This window comes from Patiria miniata, unplaced genomic scaffold (genome assembly GCF_015706575.1).
Source record: "Patiria miniata isolate m_02_andy unplaced genomic scaffold, ASM1570657v1 HiC_scaffold_7, whole genome shotgun sequence".
Taxonomy (NCBI): domain Eukaryota; kingdom Metazoa; phylum Echinodermata; class Asteroidea; order Valvatida; family Asterinidae; genus Patiria; species Patiria miniata.
The window spans coordinates 9852335-9879265 of NW_024037074.1; the positions used below are offsets into that span (position 1 = coordinate 9852335).

A 26931-nucleotide genomic window follows, 5' to 3' on the forward strand; every position below is an offset into this window, starting at 1 on the left:
TGTGAAATCTCTCGCTTTCTCGTGGAAATGATGAGACATTATTTAGGGGTTTGCTTGAAATTCGGCTTGCGTAATATTTTGAGTTTGATATATTTATTTTTGTCGTTAAAATCCACATTACAGGAAGACAGCGTGTGTTGATTCTTTTAAACTGAAAATCAGAAAAGCCTTCTGCACAATTCCTGGGTTTTTTTTAAATTGGTTTTCAGATGATTTAGAAATTAAAAGTCTGGTAAATTGAAATAAAGATGCGACTAAGACAAGTCTTTGAATAGTTTACAGCAGTTAGGTGGTTCTTGTCGAAGATTGTACCATTTCTTTTCGGAAATTCCAAAGTATATTTCACGAAGTTTATGATTCGGAAAGATGAATATCAAGCCTTTTGTAGTATCAATATGCGCATTATTTTGCATATAAATGTGTAATTCTATACATTTATCTATATTTGAGACTCATTTCAACATTAAAGCATTCAGATATAAGGGTTTCAAAAAACTACACCCCTACCGGTCAATGAAACAGTCGGAATGAGTTATCCAACATGGCAGCGAACATGGACGGGAACGTGATATGCGAAGATTTTCTACGATTTCAGGTAGTGTACCTCGCTTGTTTACATGCTTCTACAACTGGAACTGCCATTCAAAGCAGCCAGTGGCGATAAAAGATGTGTTGTTCGTTTGTTGGTCATGGCTGGGTGGTTAGGTGTGGTTATCCTTACCTTAAAAACTTGAATTTAGGCCTTGTTTAAAAAGGTTTGAACTTGTTTGTGGGGCATGTGGGGCATGTGGTAGCAATGTTAGAGGTACCGGGGGTCAGACAAGTCGACCGTTGAGACAACTCGACTCGGGACAAGTCGACCGTTGAGACAACTCGACCGTTGAGACAACTCGCCCGTATGTGCCATAAATGGAAAGACAAGTCGACCGTTAAGACAAGTCGCCTCGCATGTTTTTGTTGCTAGTTTTGGGGATAGTCGCGGGGATTTTAATTGACGGCGGCTGATCGCCGTTTGGGAGTGATGACACATGAGTTGTTTTTTTGGTTGCATATAACCATGATAACAGAGCCGATAATAGCGCAGCCGGGCCTGTGCGCGCACTTATCCCCGGTCAGCGTCGGCCGTACCGTGCACGGTGACATCGTTTATGCCGGGCCTGTGCGCCCACTTGCCGCCCCGGTCGACGTGCCCGCGTGCCGGGCCGGGCCCGGTCCTCGCTAGCGGGGCGCGCCGGCCCGACGCGACGGCCACCGGATTGGAACGCCCTCTGTGCGTCAAGTATGCCCGCGCCGCCTCCGGGATCGCAACTTTTTCCCGCTCCACGTGTATACATTTCCGTTAAGTCGAGCTGTCTCAACGGTCGAGTTGTCCCGAGTCGAGTTGTCTCAACGGGCGACTTGTCTCAACGGTCGACTTGTCTCAACGGTCGACTTGTCCCGAGTCGAGTTGTCTCAACGGTCGACTTGTCTGACATCCATATCCGAGGTACCGCGATATTGACATTTCCTATTCTGGTGACACGCAAAACTGAAGTTTTTCAAATGAATGTTACTGTGTCCCATCAAGCTACTTCAGCTTCAAATCACTCCTACATGTCGAGAAATATGTCTTCTTTTACACAATGGCAATAGATCGGGAAAGACATACCTCAATTTGTCCAAAACCAGAAGTTTCAGAGCGTGATTTTCAGGACGGCCGTCATGAGCGCGGCCATTTTGACACTAAGTTTGGCATTTTCATGCCTCGAAAATGGGTTACCGTTTTTGATTAATATCGCCCTCTCTTGACTTCCAAATCAATAAATACTGCCATCTATTGAACAGATAGGATAGGACAATCTGCCGATGCTTTTTGTTTCGTTTCAAACGGTCAAGAAATAAGGTTTTAAGGTAATTTTTGCCAATTTTTGCCAACTTTTGATCAAATTTGCCACTTTTTTCACAATTTAGATATGCAGAACATGGGGGGGATTCCTGTAAACCTATATCACTAAATTCCTTGGTCCTTTCTGAGTAAGAATATCTTGATTTTGTTCCTGCGTTTGATTGCGGTCTGTATAAATGTATTTGTTTAAAAGTCTTATGACAATCTCCGCGCTAATGTTTGGCCAGCCCTTGACGCAGTTGATGATGATGATGCGCTGTCATGTTTGCACCAGTAACTCATTGTTTTTTACGAATGAAACTCGTACACAAACGTCCATTCATGACCAACAAATGTATTTCAGTTGATTTCAAAATTATTGTTTTAATTTAATAATAATAAAAAAAAATCATCATGTTTTAACTTGATTAAAGGATTAATTTAATTACATCAGCAATAATAATGCATTTCCATTTGCTGCCAAAACTTGACTTGTAACCTTCGATGGGGGAGGGGTGGTAAGTACATGCTGTCAGACATACTTCTGGTGGAGTCAGATTTTTTTCCAAAGCCCTTTGGATTGTAGCCAGGGCAGGGAATATCAACAATTTTTCAATTATTGGAGGAAAGGAAAATGTCTTAAAAGGTGTGTCAATATTCCCAGTTTATTTTACACATAAATTAGTCTTTCTGGATTCATGCTTCATCACAAAAAGTCATGAGTGGATCTCCACAAGCTGCAGGAAGATCTTCCAAAAGGAGACCTAATCATTGAAGATCAATAAGGTTACATTAATATATATTACTCTTCCATCTTATGCAGAAAAAGTGGGGGGGGGGGGGCATAGGAATTGGGATGCTGATATAAGGGAATATCTGGAGGCATCACTTTCTCCTCAGTAGGTGCTGCTCCGCCCTGGTTACAGAAATAAAAACACACAATCAGAATAGTTTCACGAGTATTAATGGTGTGTTTCGGAAGACATAACTTCTGAACAGAAGCAGCTATGACAATGACCATTGCACCATTGAATTTCTCTCATCAGGCGCTTTAATTTGATGTATAGGTTGACTATATTTGAACTAAAATTGAATAGTATGGTTGGTTTTTAGTTAACAAATACATTAACTCGAATGACGACCAGAAGAGTTCCAGGAGTATGGTGTCTTTGGGAGAACATAACTTCTGAACGGAAGCACCTATGACAATGTTGTTTGCACCATTGAATTTCTCCCATCGAGAGCTTTAATTTGATGTATAGTTTGGCCATATTTAACAAAAAATTAAAATTCATGTAATAATGCTACATGTGGGGGCGCTGTCTGTTTTTGCTGTGCGTTGTATTGCTTCTTTGAATTGGCGCGGCGCGGGGGGGGGGGGGGGGGGGGGGGGGGAATTGAGAGATAAAAAAAAACATGAGTAGGGCCCTTAACTTGTAATGCAGTATCCTAATGCCACATATGTAGTATTTGTCATGTAGGCCTAATCTGTAATCATTGATAATTTCAATTTGAAATGGAATTAAGTTCCTAACGACTAAATTAGTAAATTAGGCCTGCAGTGAAAGTGCTACGCGTTGTTGTCATTTACAGACCACCCTATTCAGCTAACCATCCAGTTACAATGACTACATTTCTACAGGAATTTTCCGATTACCTGGAATCAGTTCTGCTGACTAGCGCACCACTGATAATTACTGGGGACTTTAACATTCATGTGGATGATGCTGACAACTATGAAGCAATACGGTTTTCTGAGCTACTGGAATCATTGAACCTTACACAGCATATTGAACAATCAACTCATGTTCTAGGACATACATTGGATTTGATCATTACCCGTAAATCAGAGACAATAATTGAACGTATGCCTGTTGTTGATTATTTATTCTCAGATCATTATTCCATTTTGTGTAAACTTATTTTAAACAAACCTGATTTATCTGTAAAAGAGGTATCTTATAGGAAGATTAGCTCTGTAGATATGGATAAGTTTAAGAATGAAATCTCTGAATCTGATTTGTGTAATACCGACTCAAGCCAAGGTAAATCTGATGATCTTGACCATTTGGCCATTTCATATAATACCATCCTTAGTGACATTGTTGATCATCATGCTCCTGTTGTTAAAACAATGATTATTGCTCGGCCCTGCGTACCATGGTTTAATGAGGAAATCAGAATTGCTAAGAAAATGCGTAGAAAAGCTGAAAGGAGATGGAGAACAACTGGGCTTCAGCGTGATTTTGATTTGTTTAAGTTGAACAGAAATAAGGTCATTTTCTTGATGAACAATGCTCGTCAGGATTACTATTCCAACTTGATTAATGAAAATAGTAGTGATCAACGGAAATTGTTTCAGGTTAGCAGGTCTCTGCTCAATCTTAACAAAAGCTCTCTTGTGCCACCGCACACCGATGATTCGATGCTTGCGAATGAGATGGGTAATTTCTTTGTTCAAAAGATTTCCAATATCAGGTTGAGATTGAGTAATGTGACCTGCTCACCTCAGTTATCTTCCTCCACACCCTCATCACTTAGGTCTGGGGGAACATTGACCGATTTTGTGCAACTTTCTGAAGATGGTGTTCGTAAGCTCATTGTAGGTTCTAGTAAGAAGTGTTGTATCCTTGACCCTATTCCAATGAAGTTACTTATGAGTTCTTTAGATCTGTTATTGCCTGTTATAACCAGAATGATTAATTCCTCTTTATGTACTGGTCATTTCCCAGCAGCCTGGAAATCAGCAGTGGTTTTACCATTGCTTAAAAAGCCTAGTCTAGACTTAAAGATGGAAAATTTTAGGCCTGTTAGTAATCTTCAATTCATATCTAAGTTGGTGGAAAAGGCAGTCGCACTCCAACTTCAATCTCATTTAACATTGAACGGTTTATATCCAATTACTCAGTCGGCCTACCGTAGTCACCATAGTACTGAGACGGCCTTATTGAAAGTTAAAAACGATTTACTAATGGCTATGGACAAACAACATGTTTCTTTATTAGTCTTACTTGATTTAAGTTCTGCTTTCGATACTTTAGATCATACGGTTTTGTTGAACAGGCTCCAGTCCAAGTTTGGTATTGATGGGACTGTTCTCCTCTGGTTTAAATCTTATTTGTCTGACCGATCTCAACGGGTCTCTGTTCATGGTAAACTGTCTCAGAAATTTGACCTTGAGTGGGGTGTACCCCAAGGATCCTGTTTAGGTCCTTTGTTGTTTATTTTATATACCAGTAGTTTGTTCGAAATTATTGAGACTCAACTTCCAGATGTGCATTGTTATGCTGACGATACGCAACTTTATCTTTCCTTTTGCCCAGATGATGCATCGAGCCAGGCGTCTGCTCTTTCTGCAATGGAGGGTTGTATACATGTTGTGCGTAAATGGATGCTCAGTAATGGGTTGATGTTAAACGATGATAAAACTGAATTTATTATCATGGGTACTCGCCAACAATTGGCTAAGGTTAATATTGACAGCATCAATGTTGGGGAGTCCAGACTTTCCCCTGTCTCCGTTGTGAAGAGTCTGGGTGCCTGGTTCGATGCTAACTTGACAATGTCTACTCATATCACAAAAACGTGTGGTACGGCTTTTTATTATTTACATAATATTAGACGTATCAGAAAGTATCTGACCAGGGAATGTACTGAAACGTTAATTCACTCTTTTATTTCTAGTCGGTTGGATTATTGTAATAGCCTCCTCTATGGATTGCCTGACGTTCAAATATCACAGCTTCAACGTGTGCAAAATTCCTGCGCCAGACTAGTCTGTAACGCTTACAAATACTGTCATATCACCCCACTGTTTTTTGATTTACATTGGCTTCCGGTGAGATTCAGGATTGAGTTTAAAATTCTGTTAATAACTTATAAAATTCTTTATGGTCTAGCTCCCTTATATTTATGCCATCTAATCCAAAAACGATCTTCATCCAATTACAATCTCAGATCTTCCAATGACAAAACACTCCTCAGTTACTCAGCAAGTCGAACCAAGGTCACCCTTGGTGATCGTGCATTTGAGTGTGCTGCACCTAAGTTATGGAATGCACTGCCATTAAATATCCGAGAAGCAAGTAGCCTGAATGTTTTTAAACAATTACTTAAAACTCATCTTTTTATGAGAGCTTTTTATTGATTTTTTGTACCCTGTATCAGTGTTCATTGTATTGTTGAATTTGCGTATACGTCTGTTTATTTTTTATTTATTTTTTATGACTGTAATGCGCATTTGAACATATTTTAAATGGAATTTGCGCACTATAAATTAATAAATTATTATTATTATTATAAGTTGCATTCCAAATTTGAATATTCATACAAATTGTGACAAATGTTATGTTGTGCAAAATCCATAGACTATTGCACCTACATCAGTACATGTACATGTATCAATTGTCTCTCCCCCCCCCCCCCATCCACTGCCCCACCCAAGATGTGGGGATTGTCACTTTTGATGTGACCAAATCCCCACCCCTGGGGCAAATTCATATCTCCAACATATATGGACTTGATGGATGGGCCACCCTAAACTGGTTGCATTTACATCTAGTGCGCCAGGCAACGGTAAACATTTATGTAAGTGACCCAAACCCCCTTCCTGTGGCTTGAAAAACGTGACCAAACCCCGACCTAAGACCTGGGGTGGCGTGGGGGGGGGGGGGGAACAATTGATAGGTGCAAGTGTGTTTTATATTTCCCTGGTCACATGGTCCAATTTGAGGTTTCAACATGATTGTCTTAAAATGCAGCCATATACTCTGCCATTTTTACCTACATGTACACCACCACTTTTGAAAAAGTGTAGACAATTTGAAACAGATGGGTGGCGGATGGTGTTTTTTGGTCAGTTTCCCTGCACAGTCATTATAAACAAGACATCTTGTTTGTGTTTCAGGATACATTGAAGAACATGCGCACCATCGACGACAAAATAATCTACGCACTGAATACCACAGTTCCTACCCAGTCCTTCGCAGGCCAGGTTGATGCCAAAGAAACTTGCAAAGATCTATACTCTCAGGTTTGTATGATATTATGACCTTAATATCCTTTACAAATTCAAGTTGACAAGTTTTTGTTGTTTTCTCTGTGTGTAACAGTCTCTATACAGTCTCTGTTTTCTTTATAATGGGGTTTCTACGTGTAGTACCCCTAACATCGTCCTTTTTGATAATTGCTTAAAACGCTAATGCATTGTATTCATGATATTTTATGGAGTGGTTTACAAGTTCTCATATGTACTAAACATTCTCCTGGTTTTTTTTTCATTTTGAAACACCCATTCTAGCTGGAGAAAGCTTACAGTCAGCGGGAGAATACAATCAGGGGATGCATAACACAAGTCTCCAGGACGGTGAATAGATTACGCGACCAGAGAACTAAAGACCCAGATAACGTAGCCATCAATAGAAATCTACGAGAGGTACGAACAAAGGTAACTCAAACAGCTAAAAAAAATTTTAAATAATGTCATTGCAAAAAAACATACAGAAAAATATACAGAAAAAAATACTGACTGCATTGTGTGTTTATGTTACAGCTGCAACAAATGCAAATGGAGCTCAATGTTGAAGAAATTGTCAAAGATAGAAGTTTGAAAGTAAGTGCAATGGAGTATGTATGGTTGGTACATTATATCATATAATTTTCCCGAAAACAAATATAGTGAATTGAACGAATAAAAAAGAAAGTTATTGTCCTTAGAGATAGAAATTTGGTTTAAATGGAATTAAACACAAATTACAACTTTAAACTCCATTGTCTTATTTATCTCCATGATTAGTCGCAAATGACACATGGTTACCTGTTGTGGACAGTATTTGAACCAAACGAAAAAAACCATGGTTGTGTTTAGCTGGGTGTGCAACACTAAAGGGACACTCACCAAATTGTATTTATTAATTGTACTATTTCCACTCGTATTTAAAATGTGTAATTGTGTTCTGTGTTCTACTCTCTTCAACCCCAGGTATTCCACGAGCGATGCAGGAACCATTACAGCCCGGCCAGTAAATCATCATGACGACGTATCATTCCCCGTTCCATCCAGTAGAAGACATTTTGTAGAGATATAATGTTCATAACGTCCTTTACATCTGTTGATTTTTATTGAAAAATATTGGACTTGATTCAGTGAGCAAAAATTTGGGTTTCAAACTTAAGTGTTTAATTATCATAGGCGGTTGCAGGGCTAACATAAAAAATACTGCCATTTGGTCTGTTCCAGTGTCATAAGTTTTAACTTGGTGATTTTGGGTGGGGAACACCCCCCCCCCCTCCCAAATTGGTCATTCCTTAGTAGGTTAATGAAGCAAAACGTGTTAAAACAATCCAAGGGCCCAAATTTGTGTTTATACCTAAGACAATTTGTTAAAACCAATTTTGGATTGAGCAAAAGTCATCTTAAGATTAAAAAATACTTTCATTTTGAGCACTATGAGATTATTTCAATTTTTAAAAAAAATTAAACTGGAATCAAAATTCCTGGAGTAAACCATGTGTTTTCAATTGTTTAGGTGTTCCTAGGCCCAGTTGGTGATGCTTTTAAGGAAATAAAAATCAAAACCAAAATAAATCATTTGTATTTTAGAGAGGCTGTTGCAAATGTCTCCATTTGTGTAAGTTGGTTTTGTGTGAGTGTATTTGTAAGGGAATTCCCCTTCCCACTCTGTCGCCGCCCCCTTCCCCACACCTTATATTCGCCCAGCCCACCGTCAGCAAAGAACATTACCAAAATCCGTCTTGCACTTCTTTTGAAACCGCCTTTTTCAGCAAAGTTTCAAAATGTCAGTAACAAATCTCTGAAACATTGAGATTGTCAATCATCACTTTTCCGGCCTCTCCTTCCCCCTTCCGCCAAAAAACTAGTGCAGTCTCATTTCTTAAAGTGAAAGAAAAAAATAAATGTCGCAACACAATTAACCTGAAGCATTATACTATTACTACAATGGATGTCTAAAATTTGAGATGGCCCCTTCACGCGCTGCGTGTGTTGCCCGATATGTTTTTTTTCTCGATAAGCTAGGGAGTAGTATTTGCGCAAGCGCATTCCGGTTGCAGTTTCGCGGCAAATTTGTGATCGGTTCGCGGAAAAAAAATATTCGCTGCTTGCTGCATTCTTATTCCTCCATGATTGAACGGAAGGATTTCCAAAGTTCTTGTGTAGGCCCTATTCGTAAATATATTTCTTTTATTTAAAAGTATAACCGCACACAAAGAGGATAACGGTACGTACATTTGACTTGATTTAGAGCATTGTTCTAGTATAATTAGGGACTCCCAGCCAAACATTCAACTACCAGCCAGGGCATTGCACTGCGGTTGAAAACACAGAGCTGACTGAGTGCAACCATCTGGTTTTTGTTTGAACAAAATCGGCCCAGGGGTTCAAGAGTTCCAGTCAATAAAGGTGACTGTCTGGCTGACATTTTGTGTTGCCTAGCAACCAAAAGTGCCATAAATCACCTTAATCGTTTTTGCAGAAGTCGTTATTTGCAAACTGAGTTGAACTGAGAATTACAATTGTGGAAATCCGTTCACATATATGCATTGTTTTCGTTACAGGAGTTCCAAACCCCAGAAGAATCTCCAAGTCGAGTTACAAAATTGTGAAGTCAGCCAGAAATCAGTGACGTAACCTTGCATAACTCAAGGTTCTGGATCCTGGGCCGCTTGGGAGTTATATAACATGACATAACAATGGACCATTGTCAAAAATTTGTATCCATAAAAGTATTGTGTTGATTTCCTTCATTTTTGAAACATTTGTATAAACCAGCCAACTCTTTCACCCTATCAATCTTGGGACTATCTGCCAGTGATGTCAAATTAATTGATTATTTTTAAAATATAACTTAAGACTTAACGAGAACATGGCACACTCCCTCCCAATATACCAAATATGCACTTTTGTAAAATGTTATGAATGCTTAAGTGTTTAAGAAGTAAAAGAAGGGTTAGCTAATGAAATAAACTAATTCAAAGTACACTTAATGTGAAAATTTTGAAATTAATTAGCATATTAATTAAGGTGTTAATTAGCGTAATGAAGAAATATTGACAATTTTTCATCTTGCTTCATACAAATTGCCCACATTTGTGTAGAACTAGAAGGGATTGAAATACAACTTTATGGAAGCCTTAGTAAAACTAAGTAATTTTTGTCAATGAATTAGCATATTAATTAGTTCTTAATTAAGAAATAATCAAACAAAATCATCTGAAAGTGTTCATTTTGTTTTACTTTGGGCTTCAAAAAATGACTAAGAAAACTGTGGAGATGAGAACCCCTTTAAAGCTTGAGCACACTGTAGACTACATGTAGTGACTATTGTCTTAGCCCTGAGGGTCAGCTCAGCTGTTTATAAGAAACCTTGAGAGGTGATGAATGACTCACCACAGGATTAGCCTTAGGCCAAGGGGTCAACAAAGCAAGCTGATAAGTGTCTCGTGTTATTGGAAGTACATCATGCGTGCATGTACATTTGTTAATGTAAACATTTTGTAAACCAGTATAGAAAACTGTTTGGGTATACATGTACATATGTATTCATCTTTTACAGAAATCTTAAGTCTGCAATTTGAAGCAAAATTAATTAGTATTTGTTACTAAGTAATGCCAACTGAGCATGCTAAGGATTATCGTCAACGCACGCACATGACGAACTTGTTTTTTTTTTGTGGGTAAAGTTTTCGTTTTTTCCCCGTTTTTATCGCTTGAAATCCAAAGAGCAATGTGACAATAGAATGAAATATTAGACAAGAAGAAAATGAAATCGTCAAATTAAAAATGACAATCTAGAAACAATCGTAAAATTGCCTACCCTTTCTAAATCCGCACAGTAAAAAAATGGTCCGATAATGCACTTTGAGTCGCAACAAAATACACAGTCCTGAATAGCGCGACCGCAACGCGGTCAGTCTGTTCCCACCCTGTGTGCTGCGCGTTACCGTACAAATCACGCGGACCACTAGGCACTAGACCGATGACTCATCATCGTCGACGTCATCAATGGCTTACAAACTCTTTCCCAGAGCCGCGCCTTAAAAGTGACCATAACAAAAATGTGCCTCGATCTCAAGGATCGACCCATGCATTGTTGGATAGAGCACGAGACGACCGTTCCATTGATATGCGGGGGAAGGGCGTACTCCCTAAAGATCAAAAGTTATTCGCTTTTAAAGGTTTTCTTTTGTTTTAAGACCTAATTAATATTCATGAGGCACAAAGTAACAGTCAGTTTTGAATAAAACCAAGTCTAAGCTTTAATTTGATACCAAGATTGTCAGAATTGATTATTGCTCCGAAACCCACCCTTCCTATAAAAATGGGTCCTACCGCTCATTCTAAGTGGACCATTTTGAGCGGCAAATTTGAAAGTCGATTTTCGCGTTTTCGTTCATTTTCGGGCGTTGTTTTCGCTTCATATCGACGTCAGATTGAGATCGGACCTGTTTTAAAGTGTGGAACACTGAGAATTTTGTACGTATCTACTCTGTTATAAGTTGTAACTTTGTTTCTAGTGAGAAATAATTTTTTGAGGCTGGAAATTACCGCTGGGAATGGCGATTTTTCCGAAGTTTTTATGTGGTGGCGCCCTTGCCTTTGGTATGCCTAGTATAATATAGAAAAGTGTCTGACATCGACAACTCTGATGATGAATGTCACTGTAAATTGTGTGTGACTGTGAGTGTGAGGTACTGTACATCATGTAGGCCTAGGCCTAGGCCTACATAGTGATACAGTACTATAGTAACATTCATCATCACTCAGAGAATGATTTTGGAAAAAATGTTGCAACCTGACGCCACTTCAGCGGTTTGGTATGGTACAAAGTGTATGGAGAGTCAAGAAGTATTTCCTAACGAAATTGGAAATGTTTCTCAGTCCCAGATTCATGTCTTATCATTTGTGCAATGATTGACCATCATGTCATGATTATGAGATGATATAGCCTATGTATGAGCAAGATGAGTATGAAGAAAAAAGTGGCGTCAGATTGCAACATATTTTCCATGATTTTATTTAACGTGTTGAAATGTCATGAATGTTTACCATTTTATTACCTGTTTGAATTATTAACCAAAAACCTTTTTAGTTTCAGTGAAACAATGTTTTTCAAATCAGAGGTAGGCCTATCTGGCATGTCTGGGGAAAAACAGACAGGCCTTAGGCTTAGGCATGAAGGCTGCTTAGTTATTTTTGGATGTAAAAATAAAATAAAAGACACAAATAAATAAAAAGTTTAAACAGTTATGACAAATACATGCATTGCTAGGCTATACCATGACACAGACACCAGCAAACTATTTTCCTTACTGGATAAGCTTATTATATACCAAAGCCGATTGGTCTACCATGTCTAGTGTATAATTTTTCCTTTTGCCTTTCATAAATTAATCACAGATGAAGTTAGATACACCCGAGATATCATGGCACGGTCGGGAGCCCATCTACAGCGTGGACTTCCAACCATGCAATCCCAGCACCAGTAAGAAGGAACCCAGACGACTGGCCACCGCAGGGTGTGGAACAGACAGCAACTTACGAGTTAGTATTGGTGGAAACATGTTTACTTTGATACTCTTACGCTCGGAACACGTTCTCAAGAAATAGTCAAATTTTTCGTAGTTTTGTACAAAATTAATAATCCATCGAAAATGATCCAGTTAATACATCATTCAAGTTTATCTTTGTGAACATCGAGAAAAGCTTTTCAGGAAGGTTTTTATCCAAATTTATAGGCGGGGATGTCAAAGTAATTCTTACTGTATCGCCTAGAAAGTTGTTGGGATTTATATGCAAACAAGATGTGAATTTTAGTGACACAGGAAGGCTGTTTGAGATAAACTGGATTTCCTTGTAAAGTATAAGGTGTGGAAAAGAGTGTAGAATTTAGATGCACCTTTGTGTATGTACAAAGTCTATTGGGAGAAATAGAAATCTGTTTATATAATTTTGAGTATTTTCTAATAAAATTTGGTTATGTTTCGAAGTCTGAAATTCATATAATTAATTTTTCCCCAACAGATCTGGTACATTAAGATCAACAATGAGGGAAAGGCAATGGCAGAGTTTGCCTCTAATCTGTCTAGACACACCAAGTCTGTCAACGTGGTGCGTTTCTCTCCTGATGGCCAGATTCTCGCGTCTGGTGGAGATGGTGGGTTCATTTGTTGCTTTATGAAATGAATGATAACAATTCTGATTCTAAATATCCTGCTTTGAAATTTCTCTCGTGAGACCTGCGTAGACAGTGCGCACAGAAACTTTCTTATGATGCAATTTTAATTTTTTTTTAGATATGAGTACTGTGCATTTTGGAAAGAATGTAGTATCCTGATGCCACTACTTTGGTTGTGTACAAAGTCTCTATAGAGATAGCCTTGGTCAATGCTCTCGTCGTTATTCGTCCCGTACGCGGTCAATCGTCGGCATATATCCTCACGCGCTATGCACATGCATGTAAAAATACAGCGCGAACAGCGACCTCACGCGGCCACTATTTTTATGCAAATCAGTTGGAGACGATGTCGAGCCTTGGTTCAATCGTCGGCCAAAGCTTATGTTTTTCTTTACTTTGCGCTAGATTTCCAGCGCACGACCTCGTATGCGAATACAGATAATGTAGGCGGGGCTAATATGTGGAGTGTCCAATCACACCTTGGTAAATCCGGACGTCATCAAATTATTTGCAGCTATTCCGGCTTTTGCGGACTTGACAGGAACCACAGTTTTTGTGCATTGGTGCCGTGTGCAGAGACACACAATGTGTACGTGTATGGATTATGTACGGTGCCACGTTTCACTATGCAAGTTTCCACGCAACGATCGACCAATAAGAAAACGACATTTAAGGTCAGCTAAGGCTATTAACATAATGAGCACCACCCCCAAAACCTCACATGGACGATTGAACCAAGGCTCGACATCGTCTCCAACTGATTTGCATAAAAATAGTGGCCGCGTGAGGTCGCTGTTCGCGCTGTATTTTTACATGCATGTGCATAGCGCGTGAGGATATATGCCGACGATTGACCGCGTACGGGACGAATAACGACGAGAGCATTGACCAAGGCTACTATAGAGAGTCTAGTGCATTTTCAAAGTATTTCTAACAAAATAAGGAATGTTTCTCAGTCCCAGATTCTTGTCTTTTCAACATTTCTGCAATGACTGACCTCCACGTGATGAAAAAAAGACATCAGGGTTCAATTTTTTTCCCGTATTTCTTCAGCAGGAACTTGAGCATAAACTGTGCAGTGTACTTAAGGTTGTGCGCACATTCAAATGGAAAACCAGTCACATACCGTCTGAACTTTATGCCTTTGTGTTGATCTTCTCATGTGCAGACTGCCTGGTCATCTTGTGGAAGTTGACAGACACCCAGGGAGGCAGTTCAGCGTTTGGCAAAGAAGACGAAGAATGCAAAGAAGGATGGACTGTACTCAAGATGCTCAGGTATGCCTCTCCAAAGCTACAAGTTATAACCTAACCCTCTCATGGATCCCTTGAAATCCACTCTGGAAGGCAACTAACAAAAGGCAAGGGGAGGGGGAGTTAGGATTGACAAGTCTCATGGGCAGTCCAGTGCTGGCTAGATGTCGTATATGGAAGCGTATTACTGCTACATGAAAAAAAAAGTTGCCTGGAAATTTTTGTTATAACAACTCTTTTTTGTGTGTTATTAACGGCAACAGTTGCAGAAATGAATTGATTGGCTGGAGTTGTTCAATTCTATTTGGAACTAGGACCCAGCCATCATGAAATACTTGAGTGCTCTGAATGGTGTCATCAGAATGACGACATTGCGAAGAATACAGAAATCTGCAAATTTGTATCGATCGTCGTAAATATCAGTCGGATATTCTGACAGTGGCACTATTTATTACAAGGCGTCACCCGTCATGGTAAAATGCACAGACGGATGAACGAGAGCTGTCTATGAAAATGATGAATTCTCTGGGGACTTCTTTGATAAAAAAGTGCTGATTCAGTTCTGTTTTCTGAAAGTCATACAGGTCAGCATCAGAGTATATATTATTTTTACAACATGGACTTTTTCACCACGACCTTAACGGAATGGTCCATAGCATTACCAAGGTAATTTGTGAGCCACAAATACACTTTAAGAAATTATGAAGAAACTTGATCCATTGTTTGTTTGAATTGTAGAGGTCACTTGGAGGATGTGTATGACCTTTCCTGGTCCCCTGATGGTAACCGTTTGTTGTCAGGATCGGTCGATAACAGCGCCATCATTTGGGATGTAGTCAAAGGTAGGGTTTGCTGGTACCTGGTTTGCACACACATTGTGCACTTGATTGCACTTGCATGAATCATGATGTAAAAACTACCAACAACTTGCCGTGTGTTTCCCTAAGTATTATTGTAAAATGGATGAAATAGTTGTCACTAGTGCCTCGGTGTGAAAAAGGCACAGTTTCTGTTTATCATGTTATTTTGTCAAGTATTATTTCCTGCCTTGAACTCAAAGAACTCTCAGGATTTTTCATGCTATTGTAGTTTGTTTAATTAATTAATGTAAATTTATGGTAATTCTGTTCAGGTGAGAAGCTTTTCATTTTTAAAGACCATCGTAGTTTTGTCCAAGGCGTGACCTGGGACCCACTGGGGAAATACTGCGCCACTCTCAGCTGTGATAGGTGAGTTTGATTTACTTTTCTTGGGTTTATTTTAATTGTTAAAAAGTATTGACTTACATGACCAGCCATCTGTAGCAAACAATACAAACTTTTGTGACTTCTCTCTGTGTAGGTCTCTTCGTTTGTACAACCTAAAGAACAACCGATGTGCATTCAACATTATCAAGATGTCTCTATCTACCACCACCAACAATGGAGAGGTATAAATCTTTAGACAAGTGTGATTTTTTTTGGTTCTTTTTTTTTTGTCATGAAACTCATTTTCCACTGAATATAAAAAAGAGTCAACTTGGATTAGCGAAATCCCTGGAGTTTTCAGTTCTTTCGGGTAGTATATTATACAAATAATGAATAATTATGAGTGCAATAACAAGAATAATTTCATGAGGTGACAGATGCAATGTTCCATTCCACAAGGAATTGAAAAGCTCCTAATAGAATACTAGAAATCCAGCATTTCACCACGCCAATAAATGTGTTGACAAACCATCTTTACACTGTTTCATTGCCTTTTTCCCAGGGCATTACGAAGCAGTGTCGCATGTTCCACGACGACAGCATGAGGTCCTTCTTCCGTCGGTTGACCTTTAGCCCCGACGGTCAGCTTCTGATCGTACCCTCTGGTTGCCTGGAGACGGGCGACGCGTCGTCCTCGTGCAACACCACCTACGTGTTCACACGATCCTCAGTTCCAAGGTAAATCATAGGATTAACCAAGGTAAACATAGCATTTACCAAGGTAAGTCATAGCATTTACCAAGGTAAATCATAGCATTTACCAAGGTTAATCATAGCATTTACTCATCCATCAATTGTTTCACCATCGAAATATCATATATTAAACGCTTCTTATGAAACTAGCTCACTTTATACCAATGAGGAGTTTGAAGACAAAAATGATTCAAAATTCATTGTGCTACTTTGCGTTTCTGCCAAAAGAGCGGCGACTGACTTTTCAACTTAATCATTTACTTTCTTAGTTAATTTGTGTTTCATTCGTTTTGTTAAATGTAACACCAAAGAACACCGATTCATTTAAATGTCTCATAAATAAAAATAATTAATTAATAATTCTAGTTACCCTAGTTCCTAATATCCCTAAAAAGATTCAAGCCCGTCTATAAAAAAAACCACCTGAAAACCACTCTTGTTCCCCACTATTGCTGTTTTTCAACATTTTTTCAGACTTCTTTTTTATTCTTATTTACAACTAAAATGAAACAACGAACTCATAACATGATATATATAAAATAAGGCTGCATAATGTTTATTTTCAGACCAGCTGTGCACCTACCTGGGTCATCTAAGGCCACATTAGCCGTCCGCTGTTGTCCTGTGTTATTTGAACTACGCAGACCTGCCGAGGAAACGCAAGATGAAAAAGAAAGTTCAGCAAAGGAGGGTATGTAATCTTCCCTGGTTTAGGCATTAACATCATCTTATCTGCATTTGCTATATTTGATCCATGCATAGTATCGAGTCCAGAGAGAGTAGCCAAAATTTCAAGCCTTTCTCTGTTGGATAGAAATGATTTCTAAACCCCTAAGGGTCCGTCTCAATTCATATCCGGGATGAGTTCCGGACAAGTTGCAGGTAGAATCATTCACTTTGTCCAGAAGAAGCTCTGCATTTGCCCTGAAACATGTTCCGGGAAAGTTTTCATTAGCAACTGCTTGACTCACCAATACTGATAACTTTATTGCGAGAAGATTGCGGGGAAGTTGTTTCGAGTCCTGCAACTTATACCCGATACAATGTCCGCAACTTGTCCGGAACTCATCCTGGGTATGAATTCAGACAGGCCCTAACTCCATCAGGTTTTTTTTTCTAGTAGCTTTCCTAAATTGGTCATAATTCGCTACTGTATATGGTCCAAATAAAACCTTTTGTTTGGTATCCAAAGTTTTCAAGGGTCATTCCATTGATTTGTATTGGGTTCTTCCTTCCCTATTTCTGCATCTTCCCAAACATTCTGTTGGAATTTGAATGATTTGAGAGGGTTAAAATTTACATCCCCTGCTTTGTCAATTTCTAAACAACATAATTTCACAATTAACATTACACAGAATCAATGGATACATCCGAAGCCACTTGCCAAAAGAATGAGCCCACACAGGAAGAGAAGGCTGATGCTGTGAAGCAAACAGCGCCCTCTACCGACTCGGTCAAAAGCAGCGAAGAACCTCAGTCTCTGTTTAGGTAGGGCAATACCCAAAGATGTACAAAATCAATCACCACAAATTTCTAATTAAATTATTTTTTTAAAAACTTTTTAAAAGCTCTTGCATTAAAATATCGTTTAGAACCATTTTTTTAAAAACAAATAGTCAGGTTTACTGAAAAAAAATAAACATTTTTATTTAGTTAAGTGAATTTCAATACATTTTTGGTTTTTATATCTGGTTGCCTATCTCCAAGTTGCAAGTGGAGCTGTACCTATCTTTAGTTGAAAGTACAGGGCCCAATTTCACGGCGCTGCTAAGCACACGATTATGCTAACAGAGCCTCCATCTATTTCATGGAGACTGTAAGCATAAGCACAGCTAAAGGCACGCTTACTTCAGAGGAAAAATTTGCTTAACTCAGTGACGAAACAATACAAATCTCCATGCACGCGCGACCGTCAGCACGTCCACGCCGTGAAATAGTGCTTAAGGTTAGCAATTTTTTTCTGCTACGCTAAGCACAACTTTTCTGCTAACTGTTAAGCAGCGCTGTGAAATTGGGCCCAGGTCACTGAAGAATGATACAGTCGAATCTCGTTAGTACAAACTCTGTTAATACAAAATTCTGGCTATAACAAACATAAAGCCTTAGTCCCGACTGTGCATTTATGTGCACAATGAATGGGAATGATGTTCCTCTGAATACAAAATTCTGATATAGCAAACAATTTGGCTAGGTCCGAACGAGTTTGTATTAACGAGAGTCGACTGTACTAAGTTGCATGGCTGTACATAATTTGGAATGTCGACCATTTTGTCTATAAAGTCATGGAGTTTTCTTGAAAGGCTAAGGTCTTATCTTAGATCGCTTGTCAAGAGCTTTTGTCTAGCTCTTCCAACTACAACTACATGGGAACATGTTGACAATACCCATAGCTGTAGCTTTGAACACCCATAGTGGGACACGGCCTTGGAGTGAATGTGAACTATTTCCTTCTTTTGCAGCCTGCCGTACAGAATTGTCTTTGCTGTTGCTTCCGAGGACAGCATTCTTTTGTATGACTCCCAGCAGACTATTCCATTTGCGTTCATCTCCAACATCCACTACCACCAACTGAGTGATGTGACGTGGTAAGTGTGGTATCAAATTTCAACTGTTTGTCTTAGGTATTGATGAATATTTAATTAATTAATGTAACGGGTTAATCTTGTCCATGCCATGTGAATAATTAAGTCATGACATCTTTCATTGGTCAATACTCAAAAAGTACAATTTAAAAAACAACATGAAAATAAACAACTCTGTCTTTGGCAGCTTGTCAAATTAAATAAAATACCTGGTTTGTTTTTTTCCTGTTTAAAATTTAATAACTTTTTTAAATTTTATTTTTCTGCAGGTCAGCCGATGGTCGAATCTTAGTTGTTTCCTCAACGGACGGTTTCTGCTCATTGGTCGCGTTTGAGGAAGGTGAAATTGGTGTTCCTTACAAAAAAGCACAAGTGGTTCCCCTGGCAACGGTGGGGTCAAAGGTCACTGCACCAACTGAAGTGTCATCTGCTAAACTTGCAACCAATCAAATTCTGCCCGGCCAGGTACCAGCCAGCCAGCACCAGCCAGTGACCAATGAGACAACGGCAGGGATGAATATTCATAAGGTCACAGCCAATCAGGGAGGGAGTGTGCCTGTGGTTGCTAAGGTGGAGCCCAGGAGGATATCTCTGACAACACTCGGCACCAACACTGCACCAAAAGCAACAGGGTAATATAATGCGTCTTTCAGTATTTCTGGAATGGAATTGAACAGAAGTGAGAAATGGATTTCACAGGGCTATTTTATTTTGAATTCCTGTCACCACAAACTCAAAGTCTGTGTTTTTTTTCTTCAGAAGTTGTCCACAGCCGAGACGCATCTCAACCACGCTGCTGGCTAGTCCGCCCTCCAGTCAACCTAGTCCACGCCCTCCGGCATCAGCCAATCAGAGCCCAGTATCTGCTGGCCACAGCGCCCCCAGTGGGCAAGCACAGGCACTCCAGAAATCACCCCAAGGTTTGTCACACTGTTTTGTTTAAATTGACAATAGTCATCTCTAGTAGTTTTCATGGCTCGTTTCTTATTAACCCTCCTATGCAAACATACACTCTGTGCAAAGCTGTCCTTTCAGTCAACATCAGTCAAGTGACTGTTTTTAACAGTTAAGAGCCCCCAGCCTACATAAAGCAGGATTGACTGGCTGTGACTGTTTATGTAACTTGATACAGCCATGCTTTGACTGTGGGTGATTGATAAGCCAGCTGTGCCTACCACTTACCTGTTTTTGTCTGTTGACTGAATTTGACTAGTTGGAGTGCTTGCTTGAAATATGATCCGACGGTTGGTGACTAGCCTGTGTCAAAGGCATGGCAGAGGAAGAGGATGGACTTTTTGACTGTCTGTGACTGTTCAAACAGTAGGAGTGTTAAATGATATAGACGTAAAGAAAATTTCACTTTTCCGCCCACAGGTGTGCAACCAAGACGTATCCAGCTTACCTCGTTATCGTCATCCAAACCTCCAACCAGTGAAGTACCCCCAACAAACAAAGACGTTCCTGCACCAAACTCTTCAACAGCTATCACAAATTCAATTTCCTCTAAAACCGATGTCATACCTACAGATTTAGCTTCCCCAGGAAAGAGAATGGCAGAATCCATGCAAGACAACAGACAGATTGAGGAGGCTGTTAAAATGCCACAGGGTGACACTCCCATGGAAGGTGTTACTGAATCTGCACAAGAAAGCAGTGACAAGGAAGTCATCGTGATAAACTGAGAAAAGCCCGATAAAAATGTTCTGATAAATCTTGTCTTTTAATAAACTGTACAAAGTTATGTTACAACTGTGACGTATAAAAAAAGGTTAGGTCTGAAAAGGTAAACCTCTATGTACTGTCAGGTACTTCAATTTTGTTTTCAGCCAGAACGCTTTGCACAAAATGGTTTGTTCTTGGGAGTAATATAAAATTGCTCTATGGTCAAAAGTGGTGCTCAAATTACTGTGAAGTTATTCTAATAAGGCTTCTAACAAGGCTTAGAATATTGAAAGTGCTTCAAATGGTGCTTTTATGATTGCAGTTTTGCTAGTTACAAAACCTTGATTTAAAAAAAGAACCTTGAAAGCTATACATAACATTTTCAGTGATTTTGAGAAATATGACAACTTTATAAAAAGTTAGGTATGTTAATTCCAACTGAACATGTATCAAAAAACATTGGCCTCTATTTAGTATACTATTTAACCATTTCAAATTTAGGCATGTATTTTTTACATGTGCATAATAACTTAGTTCCAATGTTTCAGTTTTATCTGCAAACAATAAAGACAGTTCAAACATAATTTCAAAGTGGAATGTCATTTACAAAATGTGTGTGTGCCGATGATCTGAAGTATATTAATCTACTAACGGAATCTTTGTACAAAAGTACCCCTATCTGGTTCTTTTTTATCAGAGTTTCTATCGAGTTGAAAATACAGAGTTGAAAAACAGCCTTCAAAATAAAAAAAATAATGCAACAGGCATAAAAATACTTGGTAAAATGTTTTGTTCAAAGATGGTTACCAATCCTCAGCCCCCATTCAAGTTCTACACTTCGGAATTGCACCTTTGCATAAAAAAGGAATAAAACATTCATATGAAACCAAAGTTTTACTACAGGATTCTACAAAGTGATTGAAGTTTGTTACTTGGGGAATCTGGTGTTTCCTTCTAGTGTTTTCTTCCTGCAAACATTTTTGCATGATTTAATAGCCACTCCCCCTGCACCCCTGCCCCCTATCCCCTACCCACCGGCTGTTTTGTCAATGGCTCGGACAATGGAATTTGCCTTTAGCTGGCATTCCTGTTTCAAACTGTGCCCTTCGCAGATCACAACCATGCAACTTGCCCCCATGAATACTAATTCAACATCAAGAGATTGAAGAAAAATCTTCAGCCAGCTTTAGACTGCGACAAATCTCCGATCGTCACATCCGAAGGGGAGGCCCAGCGGCATGGCCGGTTCCCAGCTCTCCAATACTCGTACCGAGTCCAGTTCCTCCTTGTATTTCCGCCTTCTTTCCTTACTTGTATATCGCTCGCTGGAGAAACAAACATTTGAAAGTTGAGTTCAGGGTACCGAGTCCAAAATGTAATTTAGGATCTATCGTCGACCACAATCGCCAAGTGATGAGGAATTTCAATTTACATTTCACCATTAAAATAGATGCACTTACCAAGGGTAAGGTGGAAGCTCTTGCAAGGGAACAAATGTGTCGTGTTTTCTCTTCGGTGAGCCACTGGGGTTAAAGAAAAATGGATACTCCGTCAGGAATTTAGAAAAAAAAAGTGATTGACAATAAAAAAATGTTCTATTCTGTAAACTTGTTCTGTGTGTAACTTTATCAGATTATTTAATTAACCCATGCATTTTGAGCCTTGTTATTACTTGGGTCAATATTGGTCAAGACCCCCATTGGTTTGTTAACAGTAGGCCAGGAGGTGAGGAAGGAAATTTTGACTGTGACCTCTTAAATAGCAGGAGGGTTTTAACCCACCTAAACCTGTGTCCTGCTTGTTAACTCTATTTACACTCTACTTGCATGATGGGTGCTTGTGTTCTTGAGCAAGACACTTAACCTCAATTAGATAATTATTTCTCACAATATAAGAACACTTATTATCTGTCAAAATGTTTCACCATGTTGGTCAGACATGGGAAGGCTGCTCCTTATCCCGAAGAGCCTCGGCTCTCACGAAAGGAATAATAAACAAACCATGGAGGATAATCAAGTTAAGTGCATTCAGATTTCTTTCATTAATTGACTGACTGTACAATAATTACAGTGACTACATGTACATGTATTATAGCTTCTTAGCTTACCCAAAGTTGACAACAGGCCTGGTCGAGCCAAACTTGTGAAACTTTGGCGAGTATTCCGATGCCTGGTACGACTTGTCACCAGGGGAGGCTTCTGGGAAAAATCCTCTCCTCTCAAACGTTCTTGGCACTATAGGAAACCGCAAAATCAAAAGCACGAGGTTAACACCAGTAAATAAAATAGATATCACTGAAACAAATTTGAGTGAGACTGAATCACAAAGATCTTGTAAATGACAGAGTCAACTAGGTGATACATTCCTTGCCTTTCATTCTGTGAATCTGGTTTAAATCTCACAGAGGCTTACATGTGGATTGGGTTTACAGTCCATGGCTGATTCTTTGTGTTTTCCCAGGAAAATCATTCCAGGGTTTCCTCCAGCATCTGAAACTGAACTTTGTTTTTCTCTGTCATCTTCTCCCCTTTTTGTTTCGTCAGGCTTCCAAGCTACAGTGCCTGTACAGCACTCTTGGTTCTATTCAACGGAAAGAATTATAGTTAGGGAAAAAAACACAGCTTGTGCAGACTCACATTTTCGATTCATTCCCAGCAGGGAGGAGTGTGTCACTTCTTTTGTTGAAGTCATGCTGGCGGGATGTTCCTTTTCTTCCGGAGGGGCGTCGGCTGGAAACTGACATCGTCGACCGACATGAAATCCCTCGGGATAGAACGACCATTCCTCGTTTGATTTGAAATGACGCCCTGAAAGTGAACCACAAAATGTTCAGAAAAAAAAAGAAGGTTTTGCAGTGCGTCTATGCATGAGCTGTTAACGGTTAGGGGTGCTAAAGTCTACGCTGGTAAGGTAAACGAGAGCATTTTGGCAAATATCTATAGATCGGTTAAAGGAAAAATACATCATTTGCTTTTGCTGTAATTTTCAGAAATGGATGGAATTGGGGGGTTGGAAATATATAGCAAATATAGTTACACTGACTTTTTTGAGGTTTTGGGTTCGAAAATGCTATAAAAACCAAGAAAAACAATCATTTTCCTGTAGTCTGGTTCCCTGACTCCATATAAGAAGAAACAGAGCAGTTTTCATACATTGGGGAATTGTAAGGTCAGGGAACCAGTCTAGCTGGCTTGTACCCGTTCATAGGTGTGTAATCGATTGCAAACAAGTGCGATGGTCAATTGGGGCCAGTATTTAAAAAAAAAGCCAGTTTTTTTCCAACGCTGGTCGGCCGACCAGCGTTGGAAATTGATACAAAAATACCACTTTTCTTGAAAATGACAGTATACCAGGTGCCATGATTTTACAGGATGCTTTACACTGTCATTCACTAACAGTCCAGCAAGGTATTTCAAAATGATTTGGTAGTTTTATTTTTTGATGTTTGCAAATGTTGTATTTTCCCTTTAATGAAGATTTATGTGATAAATAACCTTGGGTGAATAGCATCCACTGTATGCAAATTAATTACAGGGTATCTGAGGCACTTTGTGACCCTGACCCATATAATTGTCTGTACTTGGTTTATTCGTGGTTTTGATGATTGTTGCCTAATTAGCCAAACATTAAATTACTCAAAGTTGGTTTTTGTATTACATTCCCTTTCATTTTCTTCTTTTGTTGCGTTTGTTGGGAACTTTTGTATGAGATCTAGATTGCCACTCTTCTTTAGATTAAACTGCAGAAGATTTCATTATATTCCCTCAGTTCACATTGAAAATTGTAATGTCCCCCTCTAGAGAGTTACTCTATGCAAATGTTGTGTAGAACTTCAAAACTTCTATTAAGATGGAATTTTGCCTCGGGGTGATATAAATCAAATTATAAAATTGATTTTTGAAAATGTCTTAGACATTAATCTGCACTAGAAAGCAGGAGGTCGTGGGTTCGAGTCCCACCCGAGGGATATTTTTTTTCCAACTTTCACTCTGGAGGTAACCCACTGAGTATACAGTGTTTAAACGTCGGTGAAGGGCAAAAAAACTAATTTGATTAACTTCACAACTTGTTTCAACATTAGGCTTTTTTTATATTGTCTTACATGGGAAGCAGCGAAGGGAAGGAAGTTTATAATCCTCCCTTGGTTCAGGTTCGGTGGGAGCTGGGATGTATCGCAGACGAGACGACCAGTCGGGGCCCTCCCTGGAAAAAAAAGGACCGGACAAATCAGTGTTATTTTCATGAAGGGGACAGGGCACGAGCTGAACTAGGTGCTGTGATCGTGCAACCAATTACCTTCCTTCAGTGCACTAAAAAGAAAGTGAAGATTAAAAGATTCAGGAAAATGTGTTAGACATTAATATTTTATTATTATTTTAAATACACTGAGGTTTATCTGTCAATTGCAATGAATTTATCAGCTAAGTTCAGATTTCAACCAGCAGAAATGCTGCACAAAATATTACCCTTTTCCAGCTGTTCAAATTAGGCATACAGTCCAAATTTGTGAAAGTACATGTAATAAACTTGTAGTACTAACTCAGAATATTTGACTTGAAGACAGTGTGGGTGGGGCTGCCAGTCTGGCTGAGACCCATCCCCGTGGGGTAAGTAGCGGCGCCCTCGCCCCGTGGGTTGCTCATGGCCTCGCCTCTCTGCATAGTGACGCCTCTCACGTTCTGCAGATGTATGAATATAAAGTTCTACGTTATTTCTTTGCAAATGGCAAGTGAAAACCTCTGTTTGTAGTTTAATATAAAACTGCTAATGAGTAAATTTGTAAATAGTAGGTTTAGATCTAGGCCCTAGGGAAAGATTTCCATACCTGGAGGCTAGTCATCACTTGACATAGTGCACAAACCCTGTAAATTATTGAGGCTGGTCTGAAAATTTGTGTTTTCTCAGTGCTTCAATATTTTCCCTGCTAAATTTGACTTTTTAGGACATTATTATCACTTTCTGATGGCTGATAGTGATAGGTCACTGCAGGGAATGATTAGTGATGGCCAGATACGGAAATCTTTCCAGATCTAGTTCAGTAAAACTTACGGGATTAGTGCGGTCAATTCAAACCTAACTATCAATTTGGCAAATTAGTTCAACGTGTTTAGTTCAATGTATTAAAAAGTGGAAAGAAGAAATTAAACGTAAATTAAGCACCTACCTTTTCGCCCTGGCACCCCTATCTCAGTAATGACATGAAGTGACATGTCTCAGTCAGCCCGGAAGCTATAAGTAATTGCAATTTCTTTTAACTTTGTCTTTTTTACAAATCACATGAATGGAAAACACTTAACTTCATCAAAATGTCAACAACTTTCTTCACGTTCTCGTTGTGTACAGCTAGCTGGCATTGACATAACAACTGTCGAAAGAGGGCGCTCTTCTTCTTTACTGGCGTTGCTTAGTTACTCGGGATGAAAAATAACATGTTCATTATTATTAAATCTTTATATTGGTACCGAACTTTTCAATTCTGAATGTACTAATCAGCCTAAATATGGTTATTTTAAACTTTTCTTTTTTGTTTTGTTTTAATTTAGATAGTGCAAATGTGTTTCCAAGGCCTTCAAAGCACACCTGCTATCACAGGCCATAAAACACCTGCTTAATAACTATGACGCCTCCAACGCCGCGCCGGTGTGGACGGTAATTCTGTCCCCCGGTAAAAGTGTCCGGGAGGACAGAATTACCTAGGTAAAAGTGTCCCCCCGGACAGATTTACCGGGTCACGACCCGGTAGATCTGTCCGGGGGGACACATTTACCAGGGGGGACAGAATTACCTGCCACACCGGCAAATACTCTTTGTAAAGGCCTATTTGAAACCTCTGTAGTTGGGACGCAACAAAATTGTTGACAAGACAGTTCGCAACAGTTCTTCAATAAACACTCTTCACTGAATTTGGAGTGGTTTAATAACGATTAGGTTTTTGTGTTTTTGATACACTAATTTTGATTTATACATCTCAGCCATCCGGGAGGAGTGTTTTCCTTCCTCCATGCATCAGCAAATTGGACGAAAAGCACCCAAATGAAATAGCGCCCTCTATTGTCAACCGAAAGCGTAACGTTGCCTTGGCCGAAGTAAACAAAATAATTTGTTGCACCGTAGACTGAGTGTTTTGAGGTTGCCTAATGTACGTATTTAGTTTGATCTCCGTGCTGAATGATAAGACTAAGGCATATTCCTGGTGACCCATTCTCAATTATCTTGCTCAGCACGTGAATTTCAGTTTTTCTAGGTAATAATTATGAAATCTTTATGAATGGAGGTTTACAGCGAGCACATCCTTACAAGCCAGGGCAGTGTCGTAAGACGTAGGCCTACGCAGGTACCCTAGGTGGCACGCGAGGATGTGTATGCAATTAACTTGACGTTCGTTTTAGGCCGTGTGACGATTGAGGAACAATCAAACATGACGATTTATCCTTT

General features: G+C 39.3%; 3 protein-coding genes across 5 annotated transcripts; 2 read left to right on the forward strand and 1 right to left on the reverse strand.

The window, feature by feature from the left end:
- Positions 1 to 442: 442 nt before the first annotated feature.
- Positions 443 to 8466, forward strand: LOC119744308 (coiled-coil domain-containing protein 58-like). Of its 2 annotated transcripts, none has more exons than XM_038220177.1 (5): positions 443 to 595; positions 6771 to 6896; positions 7164 to 7310; positions 7416 to 7475; positions 7845 to 8466. In XM_038220177.1, the coding sequence occupies exons 1-5, from the start codon at positions 542 to 544 to the stop codon at positions 7896 to 7898; spliced, it is 441 nt and encodes a 146-aa protein (XP_038076105.1). In that variant the 5' UTR covers positions 443 to 541; the 3' UTR covers positions 7899 to 8466. The 2 variants fall into 2 exon arrangements, with proteins under 2 accessions (XP_038076105.1, XP_038076106.1); XM_038220178.1 differs by lacking the exon at positions 443 to 595 and adding an exon at positions 624 to 705.
- A 457-nt stretch (positions 8467 to 8923) lies between these two features.
- On the forward strand, positions 8924 to 21080 carry LOC119745523 (chromatin assembly factor 1 subunit B-like). Of its 2 annotated transcripts, none has more exons than XM_038221913.1 (14): positions 8924 to 9102; positions 12282 to 12425; positions 12906 to 13038; positions 14228 to 14336; positions 15051 to 15154; positions 15445 to 15541; positions 15654 to 15741; positions 16062 to 16237; positions 16819 to 16943; positions 17608 to 17740; positions 18712 to 18837; positions 19104 to 19466; positions 19597 to 19754; positions 20209 to 21080. In XM_038221913.1, the coding sequence occupies exons 2-14, from the start codon at positions 12282 to 12284 to the stop codon at positions 20514 to 20516; spliced, it is 2064 nt and encodes a 687-aa protein (XP_038077841.1). In that variant the 5' UTR covers positions 8924 to 9102; the 3' UTR covers positions 20517 to 21080. The 2 variants fall into 2 exon arrangements, with proteins under 2 accessions (XP_038077841.1, XP_038077840.1); XM_038221912.1 differs by having other exon boundaries at positions 8926 to 9102; positions 19594 to 19754.
- On the reverse strand, positions 20539 to 25875 carry LOC119745524 (spermatogenesis-associated serine-rich protein 1-like). Its single transcript, XM_038221914.1, has 7 exons — positions 25661 to 25875; positions 25037 to 25175; positions 24599 to 24699; positions 23133 to 23303; positions 22604 to 22730; positions 21957 to 22019; positions 20539 to 21821 (listed from the first exon to the last, which is right to left on the reverse strand). The coding sequence occupies exons 1-7, from the start codon at positions 25704 to 25706 to the stop codon at positions 21683 to 21685; spliced, it is 786 nt and encodes a 261-aa protein (XP_038077842.1). The 5' UTR covers positions 25707 to 25875; the 3' UTR covers positions 20539 to 21682.
- Between the last annotated feature and the right edge of the window lie 1056 nt (positions 25876 to 26931).

Excerpts from the sequence above, each read along its gene's own strand:
- LOC119744308 (XM_038220177.1), top strand. The coding sequence starts at position 542 with ATGGCAGCGAACATGGACGGGAACGTGATATGCGAAGATTTTCTACGA. Across the intron at positions 6,897-7,163 it reads GCAAAGATCTATACTCTCAG|CTGGAGAAAGCTTACAGTCA; the intron begins GTTTGTATGATA and ends CACCCATTCTAG. Across the intron at positions 7,476-7,844 it reads TCAAAGATAGAAGTTTGAAA|GTATTCCACGAGCGATGCAG; the intron begins GTAAGTGCAATG and ends CTTCAACCCCAG.
- LOC119745523 (XM_038221912.1), top strand. The coding sequence starts at position 12,282 with ATGAAGTTAGATACACCCGAGATATCATGGCACGGTCGGGAGCCCATC. Across the intron at positions 15,742-16,061 it reads CCACCACCAACAATGGAGAG|GGCATTACGAAGCAGTGTCG; the intron begins GTATAAATCTTT and ends CCTTTTTCCCAG. Across the intron at positions 18,838-19,103 it reads CAACTGAGTGATGTGACGTG|GTCAGCCGATGGTCGAATCT; the intron begins GTAAGTGTGGTA and ends ATTTTTCTGCAG.
- LOC119745524 (XM_038221914.1), bottom strand. The coding sequence starts at position 25,706 with ATGTCACTTCATGTCATTACTGAGATAGGGGTGCCAGGGCGAAAAG. Across the intron at positions 22,731-23,132 it reads GCTGGGAATGAATCGAAAAT|TGCCAAGAACGTTTGAGAGG; the intron begins GTGAGTCTGCAC and ends GGTTTCCTATAG. Across the intron at positions 21,822-21,956 it reads GAGCTTCCACCTTACCCTTG|CGAGCGATATACAAGTAAGG; the intron begins GTAAGTGCATCT and ends TTGTTTCTCCAG.